Source organism: Nycticebus coucang, chromosome 7 (assembly GCF_027406575.1).
Source record: "Nycticebus coucang isolate mNycCou1 chromosome 7, mNycCou1.pri, whole genome shotgun sequence".
NCBI lineage: Eukaryota > Metazoa > Chordata > Mammalia > Primates > Lorisidae > Nycticebus > Nycticebus coucang.
This window is the reverse complement of record NC_069786.1, coordinates 37,860,924-37,887,623: the sequence shown is the minus strand read 5'-3', so window position 1 is coordinate 37,887,623 and position 26,700 is coordinate 37,860,924. Positions and strand designations below refer to the sequence as shown.

At 38.6% G+C, this 26,700-nt stretch overlaps 1 protein-coding gene across 1 annotated transcript in view; it reads right to left on the bottom strand.

Moving 5' to 3' along the window:
- The window catches only part of ARHGAP15 (Rho GTPase activating protein 15), a 624,230-nt gene that overhangs the window by 299,774 nt on the left and 297,756 nt on the right, over nt 1-26,700 (bottom strand). Inside the window, exon 8 of the mRNA XM_053596459.1 lies at nt 3,329-3,451. Within this exon, the coding sequence (XP_053452434.1) occupies nt 3,329-3,451 (123 nt within the window). The remainder of the gene's footprint in view (nt 1-3,328; nt 3,452-26,700) is intronic.

The following is a 26,700-nucleotide window of genomic DNA, read 5'->3' as shown; positions in this document are numbered from 1 at the left end:
TTTCAAATTATCTGAGAGCTCTCTGAGTGAGTGATCCGTTTTTGCTCTCCATTTCTCTTCCTCTTTGAGAGATTGGGAGCGTTCAAAGACTTTATCTTCAATGTCAGAAATCCTTTCTTCTGCTTGCTCCATTCTGTTGCTGAGGTATTCTACTGTATTTTTCATATCTTTGAGGGCTGTAAATTCTTGCTTCAGTGTGTCTAAGTCTTTGGTGGTTTTGTCTTTAAATTCGTTAAATTCTTGAGACAACTTTTGAATTTCTCCTCGAATTCCTAATTCCATTTTATTAATCTTGTCTGCAATCCAAATTCTGAATTCGATTTCTGACATCTCAGCCAGTTGTTTATTAATGGGATCTTCAATCACATCTGCCGTATCTTTTCTTGGGGGGGTTGATCTATTCTGGTTATTCATGTTACCAGAGTTTTTCCGCTGATTCCGCCCCATGGTTATTTTACTCCCTTTGATTTTTCCCCCTGGGGCTTTATCAAGGGCCCGTACAGTGTTGTGGCCTGAGAAACTGGGGCCCTGTCTTGTGTGGTGGAGCTAAGTGGTTCTGTCTTATTTTCAGCTGGTTTCTGTTCGATCCTATTGCAACTTCTACTCTGGCTTGAAGTCTCAGCTGTGTGGAAAAATCAGCAATTAAGTCACCCCGCCTGCCCCCCTCTGGCCCCAGTTGGAAAAGGAGAATCAAACCTTCCTACAACTGCACACCCAGGGCACTGCCTGATAAGTCCTCAGTCTATTATCCCAGTTCAAAAGGTCCAAATCAACTGTCTCAATCGGCACCTGTCGCGGGTGGGAGAGTTCAAGAGGTCTCTGGGAACTGGATCACAGGGGCCTGGTCCTCCTCTGACATGGCTCATCCCAGTGCAGTGTGGAGTCAGGAGGAGCCACCCAGCAAACAGAGCAGTCTGGGAAGGTTGACGTCTCCTTCCCCACTTTGCCCCTCCATCGGACCCAGTCACTGGTATCTCTGCAGATGGCTAACCCAGTTGCCTGCAGTGAACAGACACTCCAGGGGTTTGCACCTGCCTGAATCGCAAGGAAGTCTGCCAGGCCCCCACAGACTGCCGCTATTTAGCAGGAGGAGATGGGGCCTGACATCTTTGAGTGCTTGATGCAGGTGATGGGAAGGAGGTGTTCACTCAGGCTTAGCCCCGTCCCTGATGGATGCTGTTAACAGAACAGAACAGACAACTTTGCGGGGTTCTGTCTCTGTTCCTGCCGAAATCGCCTACAGAAGACGGGCTGTTCTGAGTTCAAACGTCTTTGCTGTTGGAGGTTTGTGTCCTCTTTGCTGCTGAAGGTTTGCGTCCGATCACCTCTCTGGGTCGGCCCCACCCTGGAAGCTTCCCGGGTTTGTGAGCAGTGTCAGGAAATCCCCCCTCACCGGTGGCCTCCTCTGGTAGCCCAGGGAGACAGGAGGTGTGGCCTCAGAATATCCAGAAGTGAGCCGTTCCGTTAAGAAAAAACGGCTGTTGCTCTGCCGCCAGGGAACTGCTGCTCTGGTGTGGACACTCAGCCGACCCTATTCTCCTCTGTCTCACGCCCCAGAGTCAGCACTGAGCAGCCACAGTTTATGCTGGGTCCACACCCCTCGAGAGATCCCCCAAGAATCTGAAGTCTTGGGGGGACAGGGCCCCAGACCCCAAGTGGGAGTGGAGGGGAAGCTAGAGTTTCATTCAATTTTATGCCCTGCGTATTGTTGCCCCCCCCGGGGAGGGCTGCTGCACCGCACCGCAGGGAAGTGCCACCAAGGCTTGATTTCCCCTCAGCAGAGTGCCCTCTCCTCGCTCACGTGTCTCAGAGTCAGCGCTGACCTGACGCAACTCGGGCACTGTGCACTCCCCTCGAGAAATCACCCAAGGATCCGAACTCCTGGGGCATAGGCCTCCAGACCCCGAGTGAGAGTAGGGGTGCTCAGCGGGGAAGCTAGAGTTTTATTCAGTTTTATGCCCGGCCGTAATGTTGCCCGGGGAGGGCTGCTGCACCGCACCGCAGGGAAGTGCCGCTGAGGCGTGACTCCCCCTCAGCCCGGTGCCCTCTCTTCACTCACGTGCCTCAGAGTCAATGCTGACCAGTCGCAACTTGGGGACTGTCCACTCCCCTTGAGAAATCACTCAAGAATCTGAACTCCTGGGGGACAGGCCTCCAGACCTCAGTGGGCAGGAGGGGAGTGTTGGGGATTCAGGGTTGCCGGCAAAGGATTTTTAAAGTTTTATTCAGTTTTATGCCTGGCAGAAGAATGCCACGGCACCCCAGTAGGGGAGGTAGGTCCAGTTTTTAGAAGGTCTCTCCCATGGAGTGTAGTGGGAGGGCCTTTAATTTCTGCCCGTTTGTTTAATTGTGGGGCTCTTGAGCCGGTCTCATGGGGGAGGGGGACTCCCGTCCACTTGGTGGTGGATTTTGTACCTTTTGTTTGCATCCTTGTGATCACAGCTTGCCTCAGCGGTGTTGATGTGCGTTCTTCAACCTTCTGTCTTGGTGTGGCTCAAGTCTACCAGGATACTTACTAAATTCCTGTACCTTAACTCTTCTTCTGGACGGGAGCCTCTGTTGAAAGCTGGCTTCAGTCCGCCATCTTGTCTCCCCCCCTCTGATTATCTCATTTATTATGTCAATGACCTCCCAATGATATATATGAGAAAACTGAGTCTCAGAGATTATCATAACTTGTTCAGGTGAAAATGATTAAGTGCAAGTGCTGACTAATTAGTCTAATGCCAGAGATCATTGTTTTTTCTAGTCTGGTGGCTAGAATGGTTTAGAATACTTTATTCTCTGCTTTACATATATTTGCAAAAGGGTCTAGTTATTTCAATTTAGATTAAATTTTTGGTCCCACAGCTCTCAATATCCATACATTTTCATGACACTATTTTGTCTTAGAATTTCTCCCTAGCTTTAACTTGAGACTATGACTAGGGTAATCAGAGAACCGTTTTTCCAGATCAGGACACTTCTAAGATTGAAAAGGGCTGGGTTAGTAAGTATGCTGGCACAACAGGTGAAAACTCAAGACTATCCAGGCATGTGAAAACACAGGGTCATTCCAACAGGAAATCTTTTCTCTGCTCCTAGTGTACAGTGTAGGTTCTCTGAGGACAAAACTGGCTATTTTGTTTGATGGCTCCATGACATCATCTTTATTTTTTCAGGATTCATTTTCTGAACAACTATTTTTGTCTCTGTTAGAGAGTCGAAAATTTAATAAGCAACCTAAGAAAAATAGAATGTTTTAGTATTCCTTAGAGCTGATTAGCTATGGACACACAAGAAGAATTCATTTATCACAGTTACGGTATAAGTATAAAACACCCTGTACCTTTAATAAGTCCTTTCTCTTGCAGAGTTTTCAGGGAAGGTCTCCGGGTAATGAACTTCTTTAATCTGCTTTTAACTCGGTTTCTGTCACTTGTATCAGAAGCACTATGATGCAGTCTGAACACTGAAGATTAACAAAAAAACAAGAAAAAGCTTTAAGTAAATTTCTTCTTTATGATTTTTACTTTCTGCAAATACTAATAGAAAACAGTAGTTATGGAAAAACTCCCTGCAGTAACAGCTTGGGCTCTTCTGTCTAGACAGTGTGTGTATACAAGTAAAATTTGCCCACATGAAAAGTGTGAGTCCCGCTGCAACGGGAATGTGCAATGAAAATGTGGTTAGCACTGTATGTTTACTATGTATTTTCACTTTCATGCCCTTATATTTAACATGATAATCTGCATAACACCACTTATTTGTATCTGTACACAAATTCATCTACATTATAGGGGAAAACGCTAACATTGATAATTACAATTAAGTCTAAGAATATATTATATCTAGGTAATGCAGGCATTTTGAAGGTCTTGCTTGCTTGAATAATTCTGTTAACTTTCTTTTTATGTTAACCCAAAGCAATTTCTCTTTCTGAAGCAGATATTTCTTATTCTCTTTACTAATAAATAATTACCACCAGTTCCAGGTGAAATTCAGAAATATAAATTTGCCTCAAACTTTTCCCATGTTTTCATTAGTGCCCTCTCCTCAGCTTCCAATTGTCAGATTTACCTTCAAAGTCAGGTGTGTATTAAGTTCATTCATAACAAGTATTTGTTGAACGTCTACTAATCATCAGGCTCCATGATTGAGGCTCTGAATTCAGTATGAATGTTAACAACAGAGCAAGGTCTGGTTTTTCGTATACCATGGGGTCTGAACGCATTCAAGATGTCTTATCCTTACTAACACTTAGTAATTTGTGTTGCCTGGAAGAAAAGATGTAGATGTTAACTGAACACTCCATAGTCTTAACCCATTTGTCAATGTAATGTGAGAATGTGAGACACTTTACTAGGTATTGTTTTTAACAAATACAGGTCTGCATTTAAAAGTCTGCCTGGGTCACGGTGTGAGAAACTTTCTCCCGACTGGCCAAGTAAGGCCAGTATTTTTGAACACTCCCTCCCTGAGTTTGACTGAAAAGCGTTGGAAATTTGAGTTGGCAAGATGGGGAGTTAAGGTGAAGTGCAAGGCTGCCGAGGACAGAAAGAGGAACAGCCTGCTTGCCTCATAGGAGAGTGAAGTTTATTTTTCAATTAAATTAAACATTTTGATTATCACATGGGACCAAGTGCTATAAATTACTAAGTGGAGACAATGTCACTCAAAAGGACCATAATACTTTATATTTATTACCTTGAAGTAGTACTTCTCCACTTTTTTATTGTTGACATTTTAGGCTGGACAATTCTTTGTCATAGAGTCCTGTCCTCTGCAGGCTGTCTGGGACATTGAACCTTATCTCTGGTCTCCAACCACAATATGCCAATTACACCCGCTCCTTAGTTTTGGCAATCAAACAAATGTCTTCATACATTGCCAAATGGTTCCTGAGAAGTGGGTGTATGCAAAATTATTAGCTTAGACTAATGGGAAAATTATTAGACCCACTTAAGTTCTCATTTATTGATGGGAGGTGGTCTATCCACACACTGAGAAAATGTAAAGGAACTCTGAATGGAAAAACTATAATATCTATCTATCTATCGATCTATCCAGCCATCCATAACATTATATATATATGTGAACATACATATCTGATCTATCATCTACCTCTGTCTCTATCATCTGTCTAACTAGTCAGCTAGCTAATATCAACTACCTGTTTATTAAATCAACTGGTAATAAAAGCACAGCTACTATCATGTGAGGAGGGTGAGTGGGTCTATTGTTTGAGACAATTGGGACTCACTGTTACAGACCTGAGCTTCCCATCTATTGTTCCTGGAAGAATGGGCTATTTAGGTGTGGGAGTTATACATGCCTTCAGCACACGGGGTGATTAAGCAGGACCAAGGAAGCCTGGCCGCTGGGCAGTTGCGTGGTCTTCTGCTATGAGCAGTCTTATTCATTTCCCCCAGTGGGCTGTACAAGTATTATCATTTTCTCTGTGTGTCTTAACTTAAAAAAAAAGTGAGAAGCAGTGCTTTAGCCCTATGCTATCAGCATGGTTGCACTAGTCACGTGGGGCTACTGAACACCTGCAACACAGCTTGAGCTATATGCTGAGATGTTTTGGATATTTGGGGTTAAACGAACTATCTTATTAAAATTAAAATATTATTAAACTTGATTATTTTTACTTTCCAAATGTGGCTACTAAAAGATTTTATACTATGCATAAGGCTCACACTATATTTCTGTACAGCGCCATTTAGCTGATTAAAAACAAGCAAACAAACAAACGAATAAAAATTGACAACTTATCGCATACATAGCATTGCCGGATTTCAATGTTGTGGATAAAATACCTTACAATCTAAGCTTTCACAGGTTACCAAAGGTAATATTTTCTATTTCTGGTCTCTCACCAAAATAGTGCCATTTCCCATGACAAAATACCAAGAAATGCAGGGCCAAACAATGTATATTTTTTGCCATTTTGGAACTAGTTAAAATGATGTGATTAGAAAGTACTTTGCACATTAAAACATACATGCACAGAGTATAAATGCTAGATTACAAAAATAATTATGTTGTGAATTGTATCTTTTTGAACCCCCCACCCCCAGGTATTCTAGTGATAGTATTCTTAATTAGAGATATATACATGTATATTATATTGTTCTCAATACCACCATCTGGCTCCACATGTGAGAAATGTGTGTAAGGTGCATTAGTTTTCCCAAAAAAATGGAAATATCTTTTTAAATGCTTTATCTTGTTTCCTTTTCAAATGTACTGAGAAATTAGCCGAGTTTTGGATATGATTATACACTTTATAACACAGTCAAACTCTCCAAAGTTGCTTCTACTGATGACTTTCCTAGAGACAGACCAGAGCATCAACTTCCATTTCCTGATACTATAAATAATTGTCCTCAGATGACAAGTCAAATTACAAGGCCGATGCCATCATTCACTCCATTCTTTTTGTTCCAAGAAGAATTATGCAGAATTTGAAGTCAATAGATGTCTATAATATATAGCACACTTGTTATTAACCAAATATCTTGAAAGCACTATGAATACAAAATAAAAATGTAAAAAGTGCATGGTTATAAACCAAGGTCCAAAATTGGGTCTCTGTAAACAGCAGTAAAAGTCGTTGAATATTGTGGTTTACAAATCTGATTTTAACAGCCAAACTTATAAAACAGTTTATGCTTTTCTGTTGTCAAGGGAGAAAAACTTGCCAAATTGTTCATTTTAAGTAAATACAACATAACCAATTAAGGAAAGCAAATTCAAACTCATGCCTATGATAATCAGGACATAGTTTGCTTCTGATTTCACTACTGATTTTAACAGAACAGTGTTCCTTCCATTTTCCCACAGCACCCAAGTGACCCCACACATACTTTTAGAAACTTGTAATCACACAGTACAAATAAAAGGACACTTTACTGGAAAATGCACAGTGTGGTACAATAATCCATCATTTATGAAAAATAGAATTCAGCCTTTCCTTTTTCCTCAGAGATTCAACTTCTTTTTGAGGATTAAGCTTCCTGAAGTTAAAAAATTTATGATAAGCCAATGAGCAGCTTTTTTTCCTCATTCCCACTTTAACTTTTTATTTCAAAATTAAAAAAAGCCCAAAGAGATATGGTTTAAACTCTAAAATGTTTAATCTGAATTATATGGGAGACTAGAAGAATCACTTTTAATTCTACGTATCTTCACCTCCACAGTTAACCTGAATTGTACTAGTTTTCCAGGCATAATAGAATTTACCTATATTTCCTTTATGTTTTCTTCTCTTTTTTCGCTTGGGTGCTCTTTTCTTTGAAGCCCACAGAAATAGAATACGTGAATAGGAATTTTGAACAACATTATGCAATTTAAGTCTCAACACACACTGGTCAAAGGCATTAGCTTTAAGTACCATTCTTAACCATTTAAAGACTTGAAGTTAAAAACTGCTCTAACCAGAGAAGAGTTAGAATCCTGGGCTTTCTAGGATGTTAGGATAATGGGCTTTCTCAGATGATCAGTTAATAGCATTATGGATGAGAATTGGCATTACTCCAACCCAAGCTTTACACCCAATGCAGCTATTCTGGTGTTAAAAATCACTTCTAGGGGTAGAAACATTTAAGGTAATGATTGACCTAGGCACGTCTATTTTCCCACTTCAGTAACAGGAAGAAGCAGCAGTGCATTTTGGATCATGAACATCTACTACCGTTACATTGAAGGGATGGGAACCACAAAAGAAAACCCCCAAATCTTCCAGAATCCAACAATTTGGATAATGTGATCCAGAATTGTGCATCTGCCAGAACTTCTCTTGCTGGGGAACTTATTTTGAAATATCCCCTTTTCCTGCCAAACTGCTGTTCTCCCGGTATTCCCATGTTACAATTTCATGTTGTTATTATTATTTCTTTTTCTAATTTGAAAATGCTGGGAGAGCTAATGTTTCAGAAATGTTGCTAAATGGCAGCAGAGTCATTATCCTTCAGAAAAGCTATTGTAAACAGCTTTCTAGGCTACTTGTTCTCACTTTATTGGTGAGGTTTGACATAGGGATCAACATCAGGTGTAGAGAGAGAGTTTTGTTAGCAGCTAAGAGCTCCCAACACTTCAATTCAATTCCAGGAGGACGTCAGGTCAAAGCTGGCGGCAGTTGCTTAATACAATCATCTTACGGCACCGCACTGTGATGACCAGAGAGGGAGATATGGAAAGAAGTAACACAATAAGGTTATGTCAGGCTCCTAATCCCCAGAGATTCCAAAACACTTCTCACACCATCACAGGGATTACATAACAAAGTACTGAATTGTCTCCACTCATATTTTCTTGTATTTAGAATTATCCTGTTTTACCACTTTCCAAATTACTTAAATAAGAGTACCTTATCAAAGTTGACTGAAAATAGAAATAAGTTTATTATGTTTCTTTTCAGCCTCTTGGCTGATTCCTTGCCGGGGCATACACACTCGTGCTAATCCACAGGGCTGTACTAAACACTGCTTTGCCTTCTCCAGCATGTGGATTTAGACTCCCAGAACTTTGCATGTAACTCCCTGTGTCAGAGTGGGCCTAAAGGGTGAATTTGGGATTAATGTACTATGGGTCATTTAATATATAACCCCCCATATACTCAATGTAAACAGAAGTCATAATTTCAAACCCTAATTTGCAGCCTGATAAACTAAATTATTGAAACTTTAAGAGACTTACTCAAAACACAATCATGATTAAATCTGGCAATAATCGAAAGAGGGAAGGCGGCCATTTTAAACAGCAGCTCTTGGTTTTAGCCACTTAATTCCCACTTTGATATTGTAGAAATATAAAATAGACAAAAGAACAGAAGGATATTCACACATTATCTATTCAATGATTCATATTCATTCTTTCTACCATTTAAAGAGAAGTGAGAATTCATACGAGGAAAATGACTACTTTTAGACTAAATTATCTAGTTTAAATAGTCAAATCTAGCTACATTTTTACATTTTCAGTGTCAATATAGAGCTGGCAATCTACTATCATTCAACCATGTGAAAATTCTATGACTACTTTCCCAGGAATATATGTACCCATGTACCCTACCTCTAATACATTCATCTGTCTATGACATAAATTTTTTAGTCTTTTCAAGGATAGGCTTAATTTTTTTATTTTGCTGATAATAAATCTTCAGTGTGTCTGTGTTGGTAATATATTTCTATAGTGTAAGACAAGGTGTTTTGTTTAAACACTTTTTGTCACAGCATTTAGCATAGCTTTGAGTTTCACAATGAGTACTTTTGATGATGATGATGATAATGATACTGATGACTTTGACACTGAACTGAAAATATTGAGTGTATCATTACAACATGTAATTTTCCTTTCATTGTAGATTTATCTGGTTTTCCTGTTATATGCCAGAGTTTAAAAAGCTCTTCATTACAAGTTATAAAAATACTACACTTTTGGATAAACCAAAAAAAAAAAAAATAGAGAGAGAGAGAAAGAAAATATACCTAAATAGCAAAAATCTGTCTACGTGTAGAGCTACACGATGACATTTTTCCTGAAACAAAATCAGATACAGGATAAAATGTAAAGATTCAGATCATTAAGACATTCTTCTATTGACTATATTTTTTAACTTGGCTTCTTATGGCTTGATACAGTGTCAGTAAAACTTTGTCAACTGGAGTGCTGTTCAGAACTTTGATGAATTTGCTAAAAAAGTAAGTGGTTACTGAACTATGGCAGTAGCTAATTTTGAAAGCTGAATTACTAAAAAAAAAAAAAAGAAAGAAAGAATGAAGGAAAAAATAACATGGGACATCAATCCAGACAAAGTGCTTTCCACGAGGAAAGATTGTATGTTAAATACAGGAATGAGTTTTCTTCTATTGATAGAAAACAGGTGACAGCCAAATCAAATGAGAAGAGCCTTATAGATAAATGTAAATATTAGTCCACAAACAGAGAAAAACCTCAAAAGGAAACAATAGAGCTATAGGTATGCCAATTGTACCACACAGAGGTAATAGAATGGCAGAATTCTAGGAAATTAACAGTTAGATTTCTGTAAAAAGTAAGGAAAATTGGAGAATAAAATAAAATTCATATTTAAGAATAATGGATATTTCAGTGCTGGTATATTGACTCGGATTCTAGTGAGCGCGCTTAGCAGTGTTTCAAATAGGTGGTAATTAAATCCATTCTCCACATATACACGTGTGTAGTGAGAACTACTAGTATATATCGTGTGTATTTGTACACTTGTGAAAATGTGTGCCAAGATGAATTCTCAGCAGGCATGGAGGGGAGGGGCATATGAGAACTTTAAAGCTTTTTCTTTAAATCTCCCAACTCCTGGCCCTATGTATCCTACAATGTATCCTTAGAAAAGAATATGCTATAATGTATCCTTAATTTTTCAAATATAAAATTTGAAAGATAAAACAGAAAAATATATGTAAAAGGCACAGGCAGCTTGAAAACTGTCTTAAAACGAAATAATGAATAGTTAAGAGGAAGCGGAAATTTATTTAGATTGTAAGAAAAGTTAAATATATATATTACATATAAGTATATGTAATATAAACGGTGTCCCAAAGTCACCCCTAATGTTGTTTTACAGAGGGAAAATGGGAAATTGCACCTAACTGTACCTTTATTTACAAAATATTAAAAATTTTACAAAATTTTCTTGGCCACCTCTTAGTAAAATTTTGTTATGAATATTTTGTATATAAAGATACATTTAGCTACAATTTCCCATTGTCCTTATATTTGGTGACTTCAGGGGTGACTGTTGGGGCACCCTGTATATCATTTACTTCTAAAAATTTTAGTTTCCCCTGGGGTAGACAATCTGATTATCCTAATGTTACATTTATTATTAATAATAACTAATATTTGGGGAGTGCTTGCTATGCGACAAGAAACTTATAAGCATGGTGTATCTTATTTCTTCACAGCCTTTCAGTGTGATCAGTTTCATAATTGCCCAATTTGGTGGATTAGCAATCTGAGGGTTAAACAGGTCAAGTCATGAAACAAATAAACAGGAGACATAAATCAGGGTCTGATTTCTGTTTTGATGGCCCGTCTGCCTCTGCTTTACATGAACTACTTACTGAAACAGTTAGTGGTATGCGTCATTGTAGACCTGACAGGGAAAGTAAGTTGTCAGCTCCATGGGACAACAGTGGAGCTGATAGCTGAAAACTGCCTGGGTTGCCAGTGACAATGGTTGAAGGAGGCATGTGGGTAGTATGGAGCTGTAACCACATAAATGTGAATTGAACTCCAGTGAAAGGTTGCATACTAGGCTCAGGGCTCATCATTCTTCAGACTGCTGTTAGAGTTGTAGGTAGGGACTGGGGCTTCCTTTTAGGCCAAAATGGCTAGCAACTTAGCTGGACTTCTTTTGATTGCCCTTTTGCCATCACACAATCTTTTACAGATGCACACTTGGCTCACCACAGTATAAGTGAACAGATCGATTTCTCTAAACTCCTTAGCTTTTCTCCCAACCAAACCAGAAAATCTCGTTCTTCTCTAGGCAAAACCTCAGAGCTCAGTGATTTGTGTTATTCTGGTTGCTTCCGAGGAATTAAGTGTAAAAGTTCAGGGTCAGCAGTTACAGGGAAAGCAGGTAAGAATCATTTATATGGCTTCCTTCTAAGTGCTAATGCCATTCCTTACAATAAAAAGGGCATTCCTTTATTTCTTACCATTCTCTATCTCTGTAGAATATCATAGGCTTTGATTTTGAATTTCAGCTCTGTCACCTAACATGGTATCTTATTCAAGCTATGTAAGCTTTTTGTGCCTCTGTTTCCTTATCTTTTAAATGGGGCTAATATTATCCATGGCAAGGATTATTGAATCCCCTGATGTATGTCAAACCCAGCACAATGTTCAGTGTAAAATACATATGCAATACATGGTAACAATTATTAATCTTACATTATGATAGGTGTCTTGTATTATTGTCACTGCTGTATTAACACTAAGTAAACAGAGAAGGTATTATGAACAGTAGCTTCCTCACTCTCCACTCAGGGGATTGTCATTTTTTCAACACTTACTAAGCATTCCTTATGTATCTGGTATTACTAAATTGTGGTCTTAGCTATTGTGCACACATATTATCTGGCTTGAGACTAAAAAAAAAATACTTGTATACAATCTCAAGAGTTACCTGTGATTAATTTCTGCCAGGTAGAGTGAATTTTAAGACTTTGAGCATGTGCTGAAATCATTGGCTTTTGAAGAACTATCCATTAACGACTTCCTGAACTGTGACAATGGATATTGACAGGGCTTGTCAGACTAAACCACTATTGATTGGCTTGCATTATGTGTATAGCAAAAACAATTTCTTTCAAGTGCTTCTTCCTAACTGAAATACATTATTGCAGCCTTCCTCTTGTTTATTATAACATCCAAGCTCATTGCATGTAACACATCCAGCAAAAAGGTTTCACAACGAACGAGGCAGCAAAGGGCAATGCAGACAGAAGTGAAGGTACTTAGCAATCCAAATACTCTTGTATGTAAGTTGCAATTTCTTTTGAAAATATTGATTCCTTGTACAATCTTTGTTTTACTTTACAATCCTCCTAAATAAGGAAAAATAATGGACTAACAGAGCTTTACTGTTGTTTAATGACCCTCTGCTTCTCATGGTTTCTATCCCCGAAAGAAACTATTTTAAGTATTGTGTATATGTTCAAGTTGTGGGAAAGAAAGTGTTTATGTTGGGTCAGGGCTCTTCTGCCCATAAAAATACACAGCTCTACTCACATGAGTGTGCACACACACACGCACACACAGAGGAATGTGTCTGTTAGCAAACCTCAGTTTGCCCCATTGAGTTACTTGGGCCAACTTTGGGCATATGGTACATATTGCACCGTTTTATTATTAATTTGAATTTGCATTGTGCCTTTCTTCCCAAGAGGCACATTTCATACTGTAACAATATTCTTACAAAACAAAGAGCAGTTCTCACAATACCCCCATGAGTAGAAAAAAGTCCAGATTTATTCTTTTTATTTGAAAATATTATTATTAAACAAAATCCAAAAAATCTCTTTCCACAAGTACTAACTGATCATACCCCTGCTTTTTGCAGTGTATCAGGAGTATCCAGAATTCTAGGAAACTTTAGCCTTGGTTTTCACCCTTTAAGAAGCTCAGAGTTCACTATATGCAAATGCCTGGGGAAAGAAGGGCATTTCCAAATTCCTAGGGAAATTCTCATAGTATTCCTAAAATTAACACTCCTTGAAAACGATCCTCTCCTCCTAGCTCACATGAGTCATTTCTGATGATGAAGAGGGACACTTTAGTTAACTCTACAAATGCTTGAATTAAGTCTAGTATGGTGCTGCCAGCTTCTTTTCCCTTCTAAACTTGCCTAGAAATACAAAGAAAAGCAATTGCTTAGATGGCTTGCAAATGCTAGTCAAGAGAAACATTATCATGCTTCAAAACACCTGCAGAAGCTGCAGAGCTGTGAGTTCATTCGACCATTCTAGATAGAGATTTCTCCCAAAATAAGAATTCCTTTGAGGCCTGCTTCTTGCTCTAAGCTCTGGCCCAGGAAAATGACTGCACTCAGCACCCTGGGCCATGCTCTTCCTCTGGCTTCACCCCTTAGCTGTGGCCTCTCACCCCCCACATTCTTCAGCTCTGAGACAGGCCCCTGGCCTTCAGCCCATACTCTTGGCACTCTCCGCAGGGCTTCCTCTGTGCTGAGGAACAGTTGGTTGTCAGAGTGGTAGCCTCCCTTGCCTTTTTCAGGACATCAGAGTTCAGGAAATGTCAGGGCAGAGTCAGTTAGTCTCTCACAAAATAGTTTTGCTGGGACAGAACCCTCTATTAAAAGCATCACTTTGACATAAGCTTCAAGCTATTTGCTCTGAAATATGCATGCAAAGCACTGATCCACCCCCTGCCCCCAGGAAGTGTGATGAAATTGCAAAGGGTGCACCGCGCAGAGCTGAGGACACAGTATGTAGTCTACGGCTAAGTGATCAGGGATAGTGGGGTGGTTTGTCCTCACAAATGCTGACAGACAGCTGCAGTTTGCAGCTGGCAGGGAGCTTATGCTCACTAAACAAAGATCGAGTTGGAACCCAGTGAATACTTGGCTCTATTGCAATAATCATAATTCATAACACACATTTCTAAAGAAAGAGAAAAAACTAGGAAAAGACCCAGAAAGATCTACATAATTCTGACACTTGATGTGTCCTGGATATAGGCTCTTTCATTTGCTGTCCGTTTTGAAATCCCTCAAAACGGTCCTGAATGGTGACGGTGGTAACCATGTGTGTGACAAATGGAGCTGCTCCCTGCTTTCCAGCTTCCTGTTCAGATTAACTCTTCCTTTTATTAAGAAATTGTAATGCGAGGTTTACTTACAGCCAAAATCCCAACCGCTATCCCAAATATTGTATTTCTTTTCCTAAATGAGTGAATCGTAATAAAAATGCCAAGCTTTTTTCTGTTTTCGACCACCAGATAATCCCATTTGGGGGTATAACTCATATTGGAGTCTCAGGAACATGAAACACTGAATCTGGAGGAACTTGAGAGAACATAGAGTGGGTGTTCCTAGCTTTTGAAATGAGGAGAAAGACACTCAAATTGTTGAAGTCATTTGCTCAAGGCCACATAGTAAGAAGCAGAGTAAAGGTTCCATCTGAACTTCTTAGCCACCATTTCTGGGTGTTTTACAGCACATCTTTATGCCTTAATAAACTTACATTTGATTTTATCAGAAAAACTGTTCCTAAATCCAGAAGAACGTTCCAGAGGAGCCATTTCAGTTACTGTAGGTTCTTCCAGTAACCAGGAATTTTAGATTTAAATAAAAATGCAGTAATTCCCACCGATTAATTCTGTTTTATTTTACATATTTAGAATAGGGGAGTTTTGAATATTATATGGAAATATATTTAAATTTGTATGCATAGTTACGCATACTAATATGAAAAATACATGCCCCAAGGGGAGAAATTTCAGTAGCCTTCCTTTTGACATGTAGCAATGCTAAGTGTTTTGTTATTATCCTTTCCTCTAACTTTTGGTAACCTGAAATCTGTAATGGATTATTACTACTTGGGGTTTTGAGCCTTCCTTTTCCCTGGGGAAGAGGATTATATTGCTGAATGCCAGTACAACCCTCCAGATGCAGATGTCATTGACAAGAGTCCTTGCGGGATATACTTTCCCTGTGTTGCAGCCTAAGCTAGGGGGGAACATGGAGGATTGAGCTATGGATGGGAAAACGCATTTCACCAAGTTGCAACCCCTCTGAAATTCAAACTTTTGGACTATGAAACGGGCTTAGAATGGAACTTCTGGTCTCAGAAAAAAAATGTCTTTGGGTTTTAAAGGCCTTCAAAAGCTTCTTGAGACATTAAGTACCTCTTACATAAAATAACACAGTGATGATTTAAGGCCAGGGGAATTGGAAATGAACAGATTAAATGACCTTCAAAATACACATAGGTTTAAAATTGAAAGGAAAATGCACTTAGCAAAAAAGCATTTGGGACTTATTTCTAAAATGTGGTTGGAAACATTAAGCAAACTCAAAATGAGGCGACGTGCACACATCCTCATTTTGACTTAAAGATCTACTTTAAATAACACAACAGATGTAGTCATCAGCATTTATTCCAACAGGGACACTGTGAATGGTGAGAAAGGCACGGTAAGACATGGGTAATAATAAGAACTACTGTCATCGTTATCCTTTAATCCTTCAAACTGTTAAAGCAGAACCAAGAGTAAAAGAGAAATATTCTAGCAGGATCTGACAACCTCCCCATTTCTGTCAAGCAGTTCAGTTAGGAAGTATCTACCAGGAAGTATTTCCTTAAATTGGTCACCAGAAAGCAAGATTGCTGGTTGCACTCCATGGCATGACAGCAAAAATAAAAAGCCACCTGGGGACCTTAGTCTGAAAACTCTCCTGAGAAACAGGTGCTAGCTTATGCAATAACTAAGGAGAGCAGGGGGCTGAGGCACAGAGTTGTGAATGATGAGTGAGCCTTCACTTTATGAGGGAATGGGCAACTGAGACTTTTTCTGGGCCACATGATGATTTGGTAAAAATATTTCTTTTTCCAGTTTCATGGCCACATGAAACAAACTGCTGTTGGAATAATGTATTCCAAAGTCGAGGCTGAAGGAGAGGTGAGGATGGAGTTTAATGGTGATCTCTACACCCTCAGCAAGCCTAACATAGAGTCAGTGGCCAATAAAAAACGTTTAATAATTAAACAGTGTCTAAGCAACAAGCTTGTATGTTAAGAGATCTGATGTGAATCCTAGGCCTACCACTTAGAAAGTTTGTGACAATTTCCCTAGATCTTGATCTCCGCATCTTCATAATAAAGATAAAAAGATAGTGGTTGCAGTATTGTAAGGATTAAATACTACTTTGATGTATAAAATCACAATGCTTTGTATGTACACAAGTACATCAGTCTTCATCCTCTTCTTCCTTTTCAGCATCCTCACCATCTTTCCCGTAACTTACAGCTTTCACTAGACGCTATATAAAAGTGAGTTAAATAGAAATCGGTCCTTGGGCTGTGGGAGCTAACAATTAAACATCAAAATACGTATGTGTTCAGAAAGAAAGAGGGTATGATTACTTTAAGAAACTTGAAATAGCTTTATATAAAAATTAAATTAAGTTTATGATAATACTATCTTTCAGTAAAGAGTTATATCCACATTGCAAACGAATAGCCCTGGGAATTGCTTTGTGAGTCACAAGATCTTCTCACACTTTTAACACATGGCTCACCCAACTCCCCACTACATAAGGTTTATTATTTGTATCTTTGATGGCAATAAATGTCTTGGTATAAACCCCTCCAGGTGAATGCACAGTGTAGATTACTATTACCACTTCTGCTAACATTGATGATTTTAAAAATAACAAACATGGAAATCTTTTATTTCACACTTTAAGATTTAATTCCTGTGTCTACCCAAACAGAAATGCAGGAGGTCTGCTTTGATAAATATGGCAGCAATAAATAATGATATTTGATATCAGAATTGTATCAGAACTCCATCCTACAATATGTAGTCTTAGGGCACACAAATGCATACTTCAATATTCCCAGCAAAAATATCTTGTACATATTTTGTTTTTTAAAAAGAGCCTTAATACTTCATGAATTGTGCATGGAATTTCAGTCCTGGGGACAATCTGAAGACCTGAACTGGGAGTGTAGTGGGGCATGAGGGAGTAGGCAAATAATCAGGAGACCTTTGCTTTGTTACTTCGGGTCATAGGAGGATCATATTCACTACTTTCAAGCTTTAACACTGACTAGCAGAGTTAAAGAAGGATCCTCAAAATGAGTGTCTTTCCAAAGCTTTCACACCTTCTGATGGAGATGACTGGTTATACTTACTATCAGTCTTTAATTCTATTCCAAACTGATTGGCCTTTTTGCTCTTTCTTGAGCCTATTCTACCTCAGGGCCTTTGCACATGTTGCATCCTCTGACCTAGAGCTTTCTTTCCTTTGATATCCACATAGTAACTTTCTTCACTTCCTTCAGCTTTGTCCCCAAACATACCTCTCATAGATCCTCTCTCTCTTTAAAATTGCAAGCCTTCCCCACTTAGCTGCTCTCTATTATCCCTCCTTTTTCTTTGTTTGTTTTGTTTTTATTTTTGTTTTTAAGTTGCTAAACAAAATTTCTGGCTAATGTATTTTTCAATTCATTTAACATTTCTTTTTCTCTCCTATTAGGATGTTAGCTCCACCAGGGCAGGATTTTTGTCTTGTAAAAATTATTTTCTTTTATTTTTTCAGAGCCTCTATTCCTAGTGCTAGAACAGTGTTGAGTAAATAAGTGTTCAGTATGCATCTGTTGAATGAATAAAATAAATTCTGAATTTTTTTCTAGAAAAATGAAAGCTCTTAATTCCTGGTTTTCAAGATTTTAAACATTTATAGATAAAACACTATGTTCTTTTAAAACAAATCCTTCACCTGATGTTTTGTGAAGAAGAAAAATGATTGATAATTATCATTAAATGTCAGTTGAAGTTTATAATCCACAACAGGTCTTTAGAGGATAAACATATTCCTTGGAGTATTCTTTCTCTTTTTACCTATTCACAGACATAAGAGCAAACTCATGTATTTATTCTTATTTGACAAAAAAAAAAAATTCATTTACTAAATTAAAAATAATTAAATCTATTTTACACATCCAAGGATACATTAAAATTATTCTAAGTCATGTTTATTCTGAGAAAGATAAATGGAAGATAAAGGGAAAAATTATAAAGGTATGAGTCCTGCATGACTAATGATAATAAAGATTATGAGAAAGTTAAACAGAATTCTTTATATTATTTAAGGAGATATATATGTGTGTGTGTGTGTGTGTGTGTGTGTGTGTGTGTGTGTGAGTCAGTTAGGAATATAGGTGTAGCTCCTTAATTATATGTATGTGTGTATCTTCTTATCTCTCTCTATAGCCAAATATATAAGTATATATACATGTATACACTTAATTCTCTATACATAATCTTTATCTCTCTCTTGTGTGTGCTCTCCTTCTATCTCTCAGACACAGACTGAGGCTTTTGAAGAAAGTAGCCTAGAGCTCTGGGGCATGATGGTGGATGGGATGGAAGTGTAGCCCACCTCTCCCAGGTCATCTGGTGAGAGTAAGGGCAGTCTGGACCTTTTCCCCACGTGGATTGTTAGTGTGGACAGACAGCTGGAGACGTGCAGTGAATTGGCGGATTGCTGTATATGATGTGTAATTTAAAACCAAGGACTCTGTTGTAGAGATTTTCCCTGCTTGGCTGTGCTGGCTGGCGGGCCCCTCCCTCATGGAGGACAGCAGTTTGTAATTCCTGGCAAAACCCAATTGACGAAAATTTATTCCTGAGCCGAGTTTAACGACCCGAAAGGGGTCCCGCTCAGAGCCACAAGGGGCTAGGTAACCCAATGGAAAATCGAAAGGAAGGGATCCTGCCTGGGAAACAGACATTTTGATTTGTCCGAAATGGCGGACACCTTCCCCCAGAACAACAGGAGTGATTAAATAGACTGGACCATTTCTGGGGGGGAATATTGGTGTGGGCTGGCAGTTCAGGCTGTGCGGTGAACTGGCGGGTGGCTAGACTCAAAAGTCCAGATTCAAAAGTGAGACTCTGAGCCACAAAAACTGAGGAAAAGGTCTCCGTGTGCTGCAGCCATGGGAGCAGGCAGCAGCTAAAGCCTGTGGCTGCCAGCACCCTCCCCAACAGCTGATTGTAGTTGCCAGTTTACAGGAGAACGTGGGAGCAGAGTGGAAAGATTTGTGAAGTGTGGACTCCTGCACCGAGTTGTGAGGTCGGATAGGAGTGCTGTCTGGACAGAGCAATTGAGGTTGGACAATACTTAGGTAATAAACCTTTACAGAAACTCCAAAATGGCAATCGGCCAGGTAGGGTGGTTACCATGGTAACAGTGTAAACTGTGAACCAGGTACAAGTCTGGGAATCACTCACAGCACCACCTGGTGTCCAGAAAGTATATTGCATTATAAATATATTTCATATAAATATATGAAAGTTGATCCCTGTGTCATACATACAGATATATATTGTTACATATATACAAGAATAATATTTTTGTGGTTGGTGCCTTTTTTTTTCTTTTCCTCTTCACTTTCTTGGAGGAGCTATTGTCAATTTTTATTATTATTATCATTTTTTAATATATATATTCTTAATTTTATTGTTTATATTTTTAATTTTTTCTTTCTTCTTTTTCAACTTTTTTATGAACAATTTTTTTTCTCCTTTTTCCATTCTCTCTTCCTCTTCTTCCCTTCTTCTGGTTTCAGATTTTTAGAGGTTTTTTTGTTTGTTCATTTTGTTTCTTCTTTTTTATCTTTTTTCTTTCAATTATCTTGCGATTATCATTATTTTTATTGTAGTTGTTTTTTTTGTTGTCACCTGTATATCTGTATGTGTTTCTGATTGTTTGTGCATCTGTGGGCTTGTGTGTCTGATAGCCTTTTTATCTGTCTATTTGCTCATTTGGCCTCAATGAGTTTGGTGTTTTGCTAAATCCTCAGGTTGGCTATTTTCCCTAACTCCAATTTTCACATTAAACAACAACAAGCAGGAGGCTAGAGCTGACAGCTAACCGTGCTGCGAATACAAACCTGCAGGAGTAAAGATAGGGCCTGAGGCACAGGTTCTGGGAACTCAAAACAGCTTCTCTTCTGCAGGGGAAATTAGCAGGGACAGAAACAAATTCCCACAAAGTTGTTCTGTTCTGTCAGTAACATCAATCGGGGTGGGGCGGTAACTGAGTGAACACCCCCATGCCTCCATCAAACTCCTGAGGTTGTCAGGCCTAACCTACCCTGCTGGATAGAGACAAAGAGCAGCGGCCTGCCTGAGCAGATATAGATTTTCTTGTGATTCAGGCAGGAGCAAACCCCTGGAATATCTGCTCACTGGAGGCAACTGGGTCAAAGCCCTGCGGGGCTATCAGTTACTGGGTGTGACAGAGGTGCAAGGTGGGGAAGGAGGCATCAACCTTTCCAGACTAATCTATTTGCTGGGTGGGTCCTCCTGACTTTACGGAGCACCGGAGCAAGTCATATTTGAGTTGTCAACAGACCCCTGTGATCAAGTTGCCAGAGACCTTTTAAACTCTCCCACCTGAGACAGGTGCTGACTGAGACAATTGATTTGGACCTTTTGAACTGAGCCAATCGCCGGAGGACAATTAAAGTGGTGCCCTTGGTGTGTGGTTGTAGGAAGGTTTGATTTTCCTTTTCCAATTGTTGCCTGTGGGGGGTGGGGTGACTTAATTGCTGGTATTTCTCCACAGCTGAGATTTCAACCCAGAGCAACTGTTTCACTAGAGTCGGACAGAGACCAACTGAAAACAAGACAGAACCACTTAGCCCCACCACACCAAACAGGTCCCCAGTTTATTAGGCCATAGCACTGTACAGGTCCTCGACAAAGCTCCAGGGGAAAGGTTAAACGGTGTGAAATAATCATGGGGTGCAATCAGCAGAAAAACTCTGGTAACACAAATAACCAGAATAGATCAACCCACCCCCCCAAGGAAAGATATGGCAGATGTAACTGAAGATCCCATTCATAAACAGCTGGCCAAGTTGTCAGAAATTGAATTCAGAATTTGGATTGCAAACAAGATTAATAGAATGGAGAAAATTTTGGAATTAGAAATTCAAAGAGCAATTCAAAAGTCAGAATTAGAAATTCGAGGAGAAATTCAAAAGTTGTCTCAAGAATTTAATGAATTTAAAGACAAAACCACCAAGATTTTGATGCACAGAAGTAAAAATTTGCAGTCCTCAAAGATCTGAAAAATACAGTAGAATCTCTCAGTAACAGAGTGGAGTAAGCAGAAGAAAGGATCTCTGACATAGAAGACAAAGATTTTGTCTTCCAAACTCACAGAGGAAGGGAAATGGAGAACAAAAAGGGATCATTCTCTCAGAGAGCTCTGGGATAATTCGAAGACAGCTAATATCTACCTCATTGGAATCCCTGAAAGTGATGAAGTGGCCTCACAAGTCACAAAGGTCCTTCTCCATGAAATTATGAAAAAGAATTTTCCAGACATGCAAAGAGATTCTGAAATTCAGATAGCAGACAGTTTCAGAATCCCAGTATGACTCAATTCCAGTAAGACATACCCCAGGCATATCATAATTAACTTCACTAAATTTAATAAAAAACTTAATAGGAAGGAAAAAATTCTGAAAGCAACCAGACGTGAGAAATCTATTACACACGAAGGGAAGAATATTAGAATGATAGCACATCTCTCTGCTGAAACTTTTCAAGACAGAAGAGGGTGGTCATCAATTTTTAATCCCTAAAGCAAAATAACTTTTAACCCCAGATCCTGTATACAGCTAAACTGAGTTTCATTTATGTTGGAGAAATTAAATAATTCAATGACATTCATATGTTGAAGAAATTTGCCATAACCAAACCAGGTCTTCAGGATATTCTCAGAGCTATCCTCTGTAATGACCAGCCCAATCCTCTACCACAAAAGTAAACTCACTCAGAAACTTTGGATAAAACTCCAACTTCCACACTGGCAAAAGGATTAAAAATGTCCACTGGACTTTCGAAAAACTCGATACCCCAAATTTTACAAGACTTAGCAATATTCTCCATTAATGTGAACGGCTTAAACTGTCCACTAAAGAGGCACAGGTTAGCTGATTGGATACAAAAACTCAGGCCAGATATTTGCTGCATACAAGAGTCGCATCTCACCTTAAAAGATAAATATAGACTCAGGGTGAAAGGATGGTCATCCATATTTCAGGCAAATGGTAATCAGAAAAAGGCAAATGTTGCATTCTATTTGCAGACACAACAGGCATTAAACCAACAAAAGTAAGGAAGGATAAAAATGGTCACTTCATATTTGTTAAGGGTAATACTCAATATGATGAGATTTCAATTCTGAATATTTATGAACCCAACCAGAATGCGCCTCAATTTATAAGAGAAATTCTAATGGACATGAGCAACTTGATTTCCTCCAGCTCCATGATAGTCGGAGATTTCAACACTCCTTTGTCAGCGTTGGACGGATCCTCCAATAAGAAGCTGAGCAAAGAAATTTTAGATTTAAACCTAACCATCCAACATTTGGATTTAGCAGACATCTATAGAACATTTCATCCTGACAAAACTGAATATACATACTTCTCATCAGCTCACGGAACTTACTCCAAAATCGATCACATCTTAGGTCACAAGTCTAACCTCAGTAAATTTAAAGGAATAGAAATTATTCCTTGCATCTTCTCGGACCACCATGGAATAAAATTTGAACTCAGTAACAACAGGACTCTGCATACTCATACAAAAACATGGAAGTTAAATAAACCTATGTTGAATGATAGCTGGGTTAGAGATGAGAATAAGAAGGAAATTGCCCAATTTCTGGAACAAAACGACATGAAGCCACAAATTATCAGAACCTCTGGGATATCGCAAAGGCAGTCCTAAGAGGGAAATTTATAACACTGCAAGCCTTCCTCAAGAGAACGGAAAGAGAGGAAGTTAACTTAATGGGACATCTCAAGCAACTGGAAAAGGAAGAATATTCCAACCCCAAACCCAGTAGAAGAAAAGAAATAACCAAAATTAGAGCAGAATTAAATGAAATTGAAAACAAAAGGATTGTACAACAGAGCAATAAATCAAAAAGTTGTTTTTTTGAAAAGGTCAATAAAATAGATAAACGTCTGGCTAACCTATTCAGAAAAAAATGAGTAAAATCTCTAATTTCATTAATCAGAAACAACAAAGACAAAATAACAATGGACTCCTCATAAATTCAAAAAATCCTTAATGAATATTACAACAAACTTTATTCTCTGAAATATGAAAATCTGAAGGAAATTGACCAATACTTGGAAGCACGTCACCTTCCATGACTTAGCCAGAATCAAGTGGAAATGTTGAATAGGCCCATATCAACTTCGGAAATAGCATCAACCATATGAAATGTCCCTAAAAAGAAAAGCCTGGGAGCAGATGGCTTCACATCAGAATTTTACCAAACCTTTAAAGAGGAACTAGTACTTATATTACTCAACCTGTTCCAAAATGTAGAAAATGAAGGAAGACTCCCCAACACATTCTATGAAGCAAACATCACCCTGATCCCCAAACCAGGAAAACACCCAACAAGAAAAGAAAATTATAGACCAATATCACTAATGAATATAGATACAAAAATATTGAACAAGATCCTAACAAACAGAATCCAGCAACACGTCAAACTAATTATACATCATGACCAAGTCAGTTTTATCCCAGGGTCTCAAGGCTGGTTCAATATATGTAAATCTATAAGTATAATTCAGTACATAAACAAATTAAAAAACAAAGACCATATGATTCTCTTAATTTATGCAGAAAAAGCTTTTCATAATATCCAGCATTCCTTCATGATCAGAACACTTAAGAAAATTGGCATAGAAGTGACATTTCTTAAACTGATAGAAGCCATCTATAGCAAACCCACAGCCAACATCATATTGAATGGAGTTAAATTGGAATCATTTCCACTCAGATCAGGAACCAGACAAGGGTCCTCATTGTCCCCACTGCTCTTTAACATTGCAATGGAAGTTTTAGCCATTGCATTTAGGGAAGAGAAGGCGATCCAGGGTATCCATATAGGGTCAGAAGAGATCAAACTTTGCTCTTCGCAGATGATATGATTGTATATCTGGAAAACACCAGGAATTCTACTACAAAACTCTTAGAAGTGATCAAGGAATACAGCGGCGTTTCAGGTTACAAAATCAACATTCATAAATCAGTACCAAGAATAGTCAAGCTGAAAAAGCAGTTAAGGACACTATTCCATTCACAGTAGTGCCAAAGAAGATGAAATATTTGGGAGTTTATCTAACAAAGGACGTGAAAGACCTCTATAATGAGAACTATGAAACTCTAAGAAAAGAAATAGCTGAAAATGTTAACAAATGGAAAAACATACCATGCTCATGGCTGGGAAGAATCAACATCGTTAAAATGGCCATACTACCCAAAGCTATATATAATTTTAATGCAATCCCTATTAAAGCTCCACTGTCATACTTTAAAGATCTTGAAAAAACAATACTTCGTTTTATATGGAATCAGAAAAAACCTCGAATAGCCAAGACATTACTCAGAAATAAAAACAAAGCAGGAGGAATCACGCTACCAGACCTCAGACTACACTATAAATCGATAGTGATCAAAACAGCATGGTACTGGCACAAAAACAGAGAAGTAGATGTCTGGAACAGAATAGAGAACCAAGAGATGAAGCCAGCTACTTACCATTATTTGATCTTTGACAAGCCAATTAAAAACATTCAGTGGGGAAAAGATTCCCCATTCAACAAATGGTGCTGGGTGAACTGGCTGGCAACCTGTAGAAGACTGAACAGGACCCACACCTTTCACCATTAACTAAGATAGACTCTCACTGGATTAAAGATGTAAACTTAAGACATGAAACTATAAAAATACTATAAGAGAGTGCAGGAAAAACCCTTGAAGAAACCAGTCTGGGAGAGTATTTTATGAGGAGGACCTCCCAGGCAATTGAAGCAGCTTCAAAAATACACTACTGGGACCTGATTAAACTAAAAACCCTCTTCACAGCCAAGAATACAGTAAGTAAAGCAAGCAAACAGTGCTCAGAATGGGAGAAGATATTAGCAGGTTATGTCTCTGATAAAGGTTTAATAACCAGAATCCACAGAGAACTCAAACGTATAAGCAAGAAAAGAACAAGTGATCCCATCGCAGGCTGGGCAAGGGATTTGAAGAGAAACTTCTCTGAAGAAGACAGGCACGTGGCCTACAGACATATGAAAAAATGCTCATCATCTTTAATCATCAGAGAAATGCAAATCAAAACTACTTTGAGATATCATCTAACTCCAGTAAGACTAGCCTATATCACAAAATCCCAAGACCAGAGATTTTGGCGTGGATGTGGAGAAAAGGGAACACTGCTACACTGCTGGTGGGAATGCAAATTAATACATTCCTTTTGGAAAGATGTTTGGAGAACACTTAGAGATCTAAAAATAGATCTGCCATTCAATCCTATAATTCCTCTACTAGGCATATTCCCAGAAGACCAATAATCATATCATAACAAAGATATTTATACCAGAATGTTTATTGCAGCCCAATTCATAATTGCTAAGTCATGGAAAAAGCCCAAGTGTCCATCGATCCACGAATGGATTAATAAATTGTGGTATATGTACACCATGGAATATTATGCAGCCTTAAAGAAAGATGGAGACTTTACCTCTTTCATGTTTACATGGATGGAGCTGGAACATATTCTTCTTAGTAAAGTATCTCAGAAGACTGGAGAAAAAGTATCCAATGTACTCAGCCCTACTATGAAACTAATTTATGGCTTTCATATGAAAGCTTTAACCCAGTTATAACCTAAGAATAGGGGGAATGGGGAGAGTGAGGGGAGGGAGGGGGGAGGATGGGTGGAGGGAAGGTGATTGGTGGGATTACATCTGTGGTGCATCTTACAAGGGTACATGTCAAACTTAGTAAATGTAGAATATAAATGTCCTAACAGAATAACTAAGAAAATGCCAGGAAGGCTATGTTAACCAGTGTGATGAAAATGTGTCAAACTGTTTATAAAACCAGCATATGGTGCCCCATGATTGCATTAATTACACAGCTATGATTTAATAAAAAAAAAGAAAGAAAGAAAGAATGTAGCCTAGCATGTAGGTGAGTCATGAGGTCAAAGACTCCTTGACCAGAACTGTCCAGCATTATAGAAATATGTGAACCATGTATATAAGTTTATTTTTTATTATATCATAACTGTGTACATTTATGGGGTACAATGTGCTGATTTGATATTCACTGTGCAATGCTTATATCAAACTGATTAGCATAACCATCGCCTCTCTTACTTATTTGTTGTACTTACTTATACTCCTAATAGTTTTGAAATGTACCATTGCATTGTGCACAATAGGTGAGATCCCACTAAGTACCCTCTCTCCTGCCACCCTCCACCTTCCCCTCCCCTCTCCTTCCTCTTCCCTCCTTCTTTCTGGACTTTAGTTGTATTTTATCACTCGTATGAATATGTACGTGATTATATACTGGTTTCATAAT